Here is a 10,715-nt window from a genome sequence, read left to right on the forward strand (position 1 = left end):
ATTGTCTATTGTCAAATATTCATGGCCTATTAAAGTATATTAATTACATGGTATTACAAATAAATAAGTGAAAACTATTTTAAATTTACAAATTTTATGGCTAAATTATATTCCATCGTTTCGTAATTTGGTTGAAATATTTTGTAAATAGAAAAAGAAATTACTTTAAAAACGCATATGCTCAAATGACTCACTAAAATGCGATCTTACTATTTAAGTAAAGAGTTATCAATTAACATATGTTAATTAATTTAATTTTACTAAATACTTTTGTTTATGTCGCTAATCAGTTGGTTAATCAAAATTGTTTATTTGACATATGTAATATTCAATTAACCTATTACCAATTAATTTTATATAATAAAGATAAACACTAAACGATAATTGATTCTTGTTTTATTTACAAAAGTAAATATCACTTTTTTAAATAAAGTTTTAAATTCAATTCTCATTCTAACTTTCTTATTCTCACAGTCCACCATATAATTCAATATATATATATATATATATATATATATATATATATATATATATATATAACCACTAAATGATACCACAGTACATAGGAAAAGAGATGCACATGTACATTTCAGTTAGCTAGCAAGTTCAAATAATAGAAGTAAATGTAGCTTTCTCAAAAATTTGACAACTAACTACAAGCTTGAATGGTTCGTGTCAAAGTACTTGAATTATACGATCATTAGACTTTAATGGTCCCTCATATTTAATTTCGCTATATTTTGTATTTCAGATTGTTCCAATTAATGTGTATTATTATGTTTTTGAATATGATCGCACCATTTTAACTTTTTTTTAAAATTTTTAAATATCTCATTATTTGATTTTATCACACTTAGCTTTTTTTTTTATATCTGTACCAAATATAAATATGGCAAAATGAAGGAGAGTTGAGAGTACAAAATTAAGTTTTTTTTTTAGCATATTTTATTTTCCATGAACAAGACATCCTCAAAGTACACTAGATAAGTGTGAATGGTGTGATTGTGTGAATGCATCAAAAACAAACAAGAGACTCAGAACTACTTTCATCAACGATTTCAGTACAATAAGGCAAGCTAAAGACATGTGATTCGAACTATAAAACACCTAAAACCACCTATGATATTTCAAATTTAAAAATAAAAAATATTTAATCATTAATTTTTATTTTATGTTTGAAAATTTGAATATTTTTTTACCAATCATTTTGCCAAAATTAACATGACAACTTGTTCCTTTTGTGTTGAATTTGTGTTTAAATTGATTAATTAATCTATTTATCTTATTTATTGATCGAATTGTTTAAACCTTTTAATTAGACTACTCAAACAACCCAATAAGTGATTCAAATTTAAATTAAAATTAAGTCATTTTGAATGAATTAAATTTTAAGTCGGTTAATTTTTAGGTTTGTGTCAAATAAAAATATATATTTATCTGATTTTGGATTATCCTAGCTAATATATGGTGAAACGTAAATGTTCTTATATTTTGTTTTGGGTGAAATTTAGTGGAAAGTAAACACTATTATCTATAGAAAATTCCAATTAAATAGTGAATTAGTTAGATGATACTTCCTCCGTCCTTATAAGAATGCACCCATTTTGTTTTGGGTGAAATTTAGTGGAAAGTAAAATTTTGTTGGTGAATAAAACAAAAAACAAGTGGATGATAGGAATGAATGATTATGATGAAGAGAGAAAATAAGTTTGTGAATGAGATTTAAAGAAATAAAGTTGGGTCATTGACATAAAAGAAAATGATGCAAAATGAGTGAGATAACCTAAAATAAAAAGAAGTGCAAATTTGAGAAGGGCAAAAAAATTACTTTTTAGCCAATGTACTTTTCAAAATTGTGTATGTTAACAGTGAAGTTACATATTTGATTTTTCGTATTATCTAAAAATTTTAAAAAGTATACAATAAAAATTATATATTAATACAAATCTAACATAATCTAACATTAATATTACCTCCTATTCAATCCATTAGTCTCATTTAGTTTTGTACTCCTGTCGGGACAATATTTTAACATTTAATATCTTTAATTATTCTTCATTAAAAGTTATAAAAAATTAATATTAATAATCTTTGTATTGAGAGGAATTAAACAAGATCTTACATGACTATGTTTTAACTTATAGACTAAAAATAAAATACAAATTAAGAGTGACAAGTGAATAGTAAAAAAAATAAATGAGGCTAATGGGTACAATAGAAGGGAGTATATTTTATCTTCAATATTTTCCAAAAAACATGATAAATATAAAAAATTAAATTTATTTATTTTATAAATATATATAGGCATACAATTTTGATACCTTATATCTAACTTGGCCGACCATATCCACATATATATATATATATATATATATATATATATATATATATATATATATATATATATAGGTCAAAATTCTCAAAATTTCATAGTTTTAGCTCAACTACCACCTATCCACGTGTCAAAAACCCACTTTCCCTCTAAACTCCAAATTTTAGTTTTTTTTTTTTTTTTTTTTTTTGACTTCTTTATAAACCAAACCTTTACAATGTGCATAATTTCTTGACTCAATCAAAAATGGTAACAATAACTAATTATTTCCATATTCATTCATATTTAACATTATGTTATCGAGTATCAATTTTGTTACATGGGTTTTTTGGTTTAGTGACTTGCCAAATTAGGCCTGGTTCTCGTTTAATAGCTTGGGAAAACAAAGCATGGGTTTCCCAAAATGGAACTTTTGCATTTGGGTTTAGTCCTATCTACTCAAATCACCAATTCCAACTTGGTATTTGGTATAATCAAATTCCTGGAGATAGAGTTTTTGTTTGGTCTGCTAACAGGTATGTTCCAATTTTTCACATTTTTCTTTTGTGCCACTAAAACTTTTTCGTACTTTATTTTCTATCCTTTTAAATTTGCTATATTATAAAAGTGAAAGTTTTTTTGATATATAGTAGCGAATTCAAATGGATAGGAGTACTTATTTTATAGTTACTTAATGTTGTCGTTATAAAATCATAAAAATCAACATATAATATAGGAGTATAATATATTATGAAGCTCAAATTATTAGTGTTTGAATTCACTCTTTGTATTATCTATGTTGCATATATACTTGCATTTGCTAAATGATTCATTTAAGTTGTAGAGTACTTCAATATTCGTTGCTGATAATGATATATTAAAAGTAAAAATTATTTTTAATTGCAAAATTAAAGATTTAAATTATGTTTGACTTTGTAATTTTTTATAGTTGTTTTTTTTCAAATTATATTCTAAAAGGAACCATATTTTCCTTATAGATTGAAATCAATTTTATTACACTCTTATTCTAAAAATATTACTCGTTTTATTTGATTTTATAATAGATAATAAATTTATATGAATAAAAATAAAATTTATTATTCACACAAACAGAATATTTATTATACGTTTTTTTGAGATATAAACTCAAAGGGTTATACTTTAAATCTATCATACCTAATATATTATAATTTTAATTTTAGCTAACAAAATCATCTTAAATGAAAAGAGTTTTCCATTAGTAAACCAAAAAACATAAACTAATACTATTCCGATTTGAGGCTCTAAATCGAATTATTTGACTAAAAATCCTATTTTAACATAAAAAATCGAAGAGTCATAGTAAATTTGTTCTATCACACATGTTTATGTAAGTCTTCGACTCACCTTATACTATTATCAATAATTTAATGACACTGAATTAATTAATCAATAAATAAAACCATAATCAAATAAAGTTGGTATATATTAGCCCTATTCTGAAATATTTGCAACTGATAGTGATATGATTAGTGGAAAAATATCACTATCAGTGGCAATCGTAAAGTATAATGGAACAGAAATATATTTTTAGAATTTTTAACTTGAGCCTGTTGCAGAGAATGTACATGGACATACTCCTACTATATACTATTATGTCCTAAAACTTTCCAACTAATTTGCTTCTTTGTCAATCCAGTGATACTCCGGTGAGCAGAAACGCCATCTTAAGCTTCGACACGACCGGAAACCTCGTCCTCGACGACGGGCAGCGAACCAACTTATGGTCATCCAACACTTCAAGAGCAGGAGTAGAATCAGCAGAAATGTCAGAAAGTGGGAATTTTATCCTATATAATTCAGTACTAGAACCTGTATTTCAGACCTTTTCTTACCCATCTGATACACTTTTACCGGGCCAACCCTTAAATGTATCAATGAAATTAACATCATCAAAACAATCACCTTCTCATGGAGGTTACTACACACTAAAAATGCTCCAACAACCAACTTCACTTAGCTTAGCATTAACCTATAATTTACCTGAATCTTCCCCTGAAGACACCCTTTCGAATATTTCGTATTGGGCGGGCCCAGATATCTCGAATGCAACCGGTGATGTGGTTGCACTCCTAGACGAAAAGGGTTCTTTTGGGGTGGTTTACGGGCCAGGCTCATCAAATGGTGCGGTGTACGTGTATAAAAATGATCGTGACACTAACGGGTTATTGTACAATAAGTCGTTAACACCAGCTACACGTACAACAATTTTACGACGATTATTACTTGAACAAAATGGGAATTTAAGGCTATATAGATGGGATAATGATGTAAATGGGTCAAGCCAATGGGTTTCAGAATGGGCTGCAGTGTCTAGCCCATGTGACATAGCTGGAATATGTGGGAATGGTATATGTCACCTAGACAAGTCCAAAACAAACTCGTCTTGTTCTTGCCTACCCGGAACTACAAGGGTAGGCGAGAATGATGATAGATGTTTCGAGAATATTACTAAGACCGAAAAATGCACTAATCAGAAAGAAAATCGAACATTATCAGAGTATAAAATTATAGTTGTACAACAAGCAAATTATTACTTCTCTGATAGTTCAGTGATTGCTAATTATAGTGACATTCCTACGGTGTCTAAGTGTGGTGATGCTTGTTTAGATGATTGTGAATGTGTTGCTTCGGTTTATGGGTTAGATGAGGAAAAACCTTATTGTTGGGTGTTAAGAAAGTTGGATTTTGGAGGGTTCCAAGACCCGAGTTCTACACTTTTTGTTAAGGTCTTAAAAAACGAGTCAAATTGGAGCGGATCAAGTAAACAAGATGGCGATTTAGGAGGAGACGATAATAATAAAAGTGCACATGATAAGGCTTTGGTGATTCCTATAGTTTTGAGCATGGGAATGTTGATTGGATTTCTATGTTTCTTGTTGTATTACAATGTACATAGGAGAAGAATGTTGAGACAAGCAATGGAGAGTTCTTTAATCTTCTCAGGCGCTCCGATTAGCTTCACATACCGCGATTTGCAGTATTGTACTTCCAATTTTTCACAACTATTAGGAAGAGGTATTGCTTCAAAACTGGCATTAAGTTTTTCAATGCATAAATTTCAAAACAGAGGACCTTATTTCATTAGCTTTCTACTATGTTTATAAGTAGTAATTATTGCATTACATCAGCTTCACGGTAAAAATCAGTTTCAATCAGAAAAAATCAGTTTGACCGAATCATATATGACTTTCTAACAGGAGGATTTGGGACTGTATACAAAGGAAGCCTAGGAGATGAAACTTTAATTGCTGTGAAGAAACTCGACAAAATTTTACCTCATGGAGAGCGCGAATTCATCACCGAAGTAAATATTATTGGTTCTATGCATCACATGAACTTGGTACGTCTTTGTGGCTATTGCTCGGAGGGATCACGCAGGTATATAAATTATAAAACTTTGTTCATTACTTATATTTAGACCTGCTTTACAGACGTTCAAATTGACTATGGACCGGACATATTTGACCTAACGAGTCAATGTATGCAGGTTGTTGGTTTACGAATTCATGAAAAATGGATCATTAGACAAATGGATTTTTGCTCCGAATTACAATCGAGACAAGGTACTCGATTGGCCTACACGTTATAACGTAGCATTGGGCACCGCACAAGGGATTGCTTACTTCCATGAACAATGTAGGAACAGAATAATCCATTGTGACATCAAGCCAGAAAATATCTTACTAGATGAGAATTTTTGTCCTAAGGTTTCTGATTTCGGTTTGGCTAAATTGATGGGGCGTGAACACTCTCAAGTCGTTACAATGGTTCGAGGAACTCGAGGGTACTTAGCTCCTGAATGGATTAGTAATCGTCCTATTACTGTTAAGGCCGATGTTTATAGTTATGGTATGCTTTTGTTGGAGATTATTGGAGGAAGAAGGAACCTTGACATGTCTTATGATGCTCAAGATTTCTTTTACCCTGGATGGGCTTACAAGGTATGCTTATGATACTTTAGCTAGATTCATTTTATGTTCATTCTCGAATTATTATGAAATTAGAGATTTATGGTTCTTTGGTTTCAGATTACAATGTACTGTATAAGCCAAAAACTCAAAGTTAAGGGGGTTGGAAACATAAGAAACAAATTTATTAAAAATAATTACACCTAATCAAGAAGACTTGAATCAATGCAATATTAAACCATCCCTAAACCACTAAATTTCATTAGCTTATAGTTGTATTGATAGCAAGGATGAGTCGTGGACAATATTAAAATGACTTGTTAATTCAATCGATGTAGTTTTCATATGTAGTATCAAGTATGTGAAGTTATAGATAATGTTTGCTATCAAGGTTCAATCGGAAATAATATTTTTATTTTTAGAAGGATATTGTTATACATCTTGCTCTTCAAAGTTCAAACCTTGCCTAGGTGAGAGCTAGTGGAATGAGTGAAATAATGATGATTCCTTATGATAATGTTCGCTTAGGCAGAGTTTGAAAGGTTGGATATACATGACCTTACTTTTATATTAAGAAAGATTTTGTTTTCGATTGACTTTTACGTTATGAAACCATGCACTTCATGTATGTTATAAAAAAGTTTGCGATGATTATAGGTAAACATGTTCTCGAATTGACACAATTTGCTATTAAATATAGAAATTGATAGACGAGAAAACGATGGAAGTCGTCGATAAACGACTAGGAGGAGCAGTTGATGCGGTAGAACTATCGAGAGCACTGAAGATAGGTTTTTGGTGCATCCAAGATGATGTTTCTATAAGACCTTCCATGGGAGAAGTAGTGAAAATGTTTGAAGGCACAATGGAAGTGAACATGCCTCCAATGCCACAAAACATTTTAGAGTTGATAGAAGAAGGTCTTGATAATGTATACAAAGCTATGAAAAGAGAATGTGATCATACGAGTACAAGTATTTTTACAATTAATACTCATCCTTCATCCCGTGCTACATGTAGTTATTCTACTATGTCACCTCGATGATGAAACCCATCTCTTTTCGATTGTTCTTCTTATTGTGTGTTCGTATGTTATTAACTCATCTGATCATGAAAATTGAGTTTCGTCTATATTTTCTCAGCTTACCATGCAATTTTTAAAAAAGTGTTTTCATAGGACGCCATTCTAATTCTTTTTGATACAAACTACTTATAAAACAATTGTAGCCTTTCTGTATTTTTAATCTAATCCTCTCTTTAAATTTACATGTTTTATCATGTTAAACTCTTGACTAATTTTTTGATTTGCATGTATCTAATTGTATATTAAAGTTTTAAGCTTCTTTCAAATTGAGGTTTGTGTTATTTAGTGATAATTAGAGGGGACAAAATAGTCTAGTAGCATAATAAAGAAAATAAAACCCGAAATTCAATATTTTTGCTAATGAGATAATAATCACTGATGGATGTGTTTGATAAAGAAAAATACAATTACCTCATATTGATTGTCTTATTTAATTTTTACCTTATATTTAATATACTAATTCAATTTTAAATATCACTAATTCTATCCTAAAAATTATTAAAAATTAAATACAAGCGGGTTGGCTTAAAAGGCGAGCAGCAATTGGGGTGCTTTGTGATAAAATGTTTTCGAGGAGATTAAAAGGTAAATTTTACCGCGTTGCAATTAGGCCGGCTTTGTTATATGGGACAGATGTTGGCCCGTAAAGAAGGTTTTCGAACAGAGAATGAAAGTAACAGAAATACGTATGCTGAGGTGGATGTGTGGTAATACTATGAAAAACAATGAAAAATATAATGCAAAAGATGAACACAAGTGTTTATGAGGTATCTTGAATACCTCCCCCTCAAATATAGTTTATTATAATGAATTCAACAATTACAAGTATAATAAACCTCCCTTATCTTGAGAACAATCTCTCAAGACCACAAATACTAAAGCAAAGTAAGAACACTCTTAAGTTTCTAACAATGCAATAGTCCTCTCAACAATATGTGTGTTTTGTGGTGAATGTTACTATGAGTGATGAATCCTATTTATAGGCAAGATATTCATCACTCTTAGTATTCCCTCATAAATCACCATAAACTCACATGTAACATCCCAATTAACATCCTAATTAACCATGACAATAAACAATAGAGTAATGCACCACATTATTGCATAGTCACTACAAATTCTGACCAATAACAGAATCCAATGTAGTCTGCTGGACTTCCGCTCGACCGAGCCAGTACCTCGCTCGGTCGAGCGAGCTTCCAGTGAAGCTACTGACTTGTTCTGGACACCTTGCTCGACCGATCCAACACCGCTCGACCGGTCGAGCAACACTTTACTCGATCAAGCGGTTAGTCGAGCCACTCACAGTCTGCTTCTTTATTTGTTGCTTTGATCAAGCAACTCTTATCAATCGTTCCAAACCTTAAATCACCCATATTCGACACATCTTTATCGACCCTCTCTAAAGTACAAGACAAAGCATGTTCGATTATATGTTTAAAGTTAACGTCATCATTAAGATTATTGGTACTTACTTTAACAATATCAATGTATTGCAAAGGTATGAAGAATATAAGGATTGTGGGTGTATGTTGGGGTGTTAATATACAATTGATGTGCCATTGGTGCAAATGGATGGGTTGGAATGGGATGTGATTTATTGAAGATGGTTGGTGTGTTAATTTAACGTGAGCATGTGGACACCATTATCGAGAAAATAATCCAACAAATATATACTTTGGGCCTTTGGCATTGCCATAAACTCACTTGATGTTATCATAAAACCCAAATGAGCAGATAAGAAAAAGACCAAGTATATGCTTACAATTTATATGCTTACAGACATTTCATAAAATAAATGACAAACATTATTCTAAATTAATAAACCACTTACAATTTCCCAAAAATAAAAGAAAATTCTATCACAAAATTGAAACTTCATAGTTGATAAGAGATGAGAAATCACTAATCATCCATGAAAGATGAATTTCTTTCACTTTACCTCCTAAAACCTCAAAAATAGGAAAAAAAAAAAAGAAAATTTATGATCAAATCTTCAAACCTAAATAAAAATTTACAATGAATGTACAACAAAACATCAAATCGCATATTCTCTAAAAATCAATCAAAAAAGATCAAACAATAAGAAATATAACTTTAAAGCTTTAGAAGGTTAGAGCCAAGTACAACCTCTTAGATCAGATCATAATCATAATACCCATGAATCATTAATCAATCAGAAACGAGAAATAAATAGTGTTATACATGAACGATACTTCAATTACGGATAGCAAAAAATTGCTCTTTTATATATTTCAATTGTACTTCTAAATTATTCAATTTTACATTGATGTTGAGCAATGTCTCCATTCAATGCGAAGATTTATTTTTATATAGATAATTGAATATTATACGCAAACAATTGAGTTACATTAGAAAACTGTTTACTGTTTAACAACATCAATATTTACCTAAAAACCATCATTTTCAAATAACCCTTATATTAACGGTAAATATAGAAAATTCAATCGCTTACATAATAATAACCACATCAAAAATTAGACCTAAGACGTTATCAAACTTAGTAGGTTATATATCAGCTAGAATGCCCCACAATGAAATGCAATTGTTCAAAATAAGTCATAGAATGATGCTAACTTATTTACAAACACAAAAGTGGCATCAAACTATAGAATAAGACAAGTTCAAACCAACTACTTTGACAAAGTAAAATAAATTGTTTGTAGAGCCAACTACTACACCAAAAAACCCCAAACCTTACAATTTGTTTTAATTTCCTTCTCTACCCTGAACAAAAAAAATCCAATAATATAGCTTTAATTTTAAATATTAAGAGTATAAAAATGTTTGAGCTTATCAATTTCAGCTTAAATATTAAGAGCTTCAATTATTAAAACAAAAAAAAGACACTAAGAACACAATAAAAAAACAACACTTATAACTGTAAGTTTCAAACTTATCACTATCAGTTATTACCAAAAAAAGATATGACTTCAATTTTAAACTAATATATATCAATTATTGACTCAAATATAGCAATTATGTAAACAAAACAAAAACTAACATGCATCATAAAAAAATGTTGAGCTTATTTCATTTCAGTTTTGATATTAACTATATCAATTATAAACAATAAAAATAAACTAATAACAACATACAATTCAATACTTATCACTGTCAGTTATAAAACATAACACAATTATAATGCATGTAAATATTAAACTTATAAGAATCAATTATAGATCTAAACACATCTATTTCATACAAAAACCTAAAAAATATGAACAGAAAACATACGGTCCTTCTGGAGTGCAAATCACAACAACTTGTTCCTTCAATCTATTACGTGATTGTTTGTCCTTCACAACAGTCAATTTCTTGGAAGAATCATCGTTCTTCTTAGACTTCT

At 29.8% G+C, this 10,715-nt stretch overlaps 1 protein-coding gene across 1 annotated transcript; it reads left to right on the top strand.

The window, feature by feature from the left end:
• The first annotated feature begins 2,547 nt into the window (after positions 1–2,547).
• Positions 2,548–7,554, top strand: LOC130805948 (G-type lectin S-receptor-like serine/threonine-protein kinase At5g24080). The gene is made up of 5 exons (XM_057670803.1): positions 2,548–2,847; positions 3,990–5,368; positions 5,551–5,731; positions 5,841–6,294; positions 6,962–7,554. Exons 1-5 carry the CDS (start codon positions 2,579–2,581, stop codon positions 7,304–7,306), a joined length of 2,628 nt encoding a protein of 875 aa, XP_057526786.1. The 5' UTR covers positions 2,548–2,578; the 3' UTR covers positions 7,307–7,554.
• The last annotated feature ends 3,161 nt before the right edge of the window (positions 7,555–10,715 follow it).

This window comes from Amaranthus tricolor, chromosome 2 (genome assembly GCF_026212465.1).
Source record: "Amaranthus tricolor cultivar Red isolate AtriRed21 chromosome 2, ASM2621246v1, whole genome shotgun sequence".
Taxonomy (NCBI): Eukaryota; Viridiplantae; Streptophyta; class Magnoliopsida; order Caryophyllales; family Amaranthaceae; genus Amaranthus; species Amaranthus tricolor.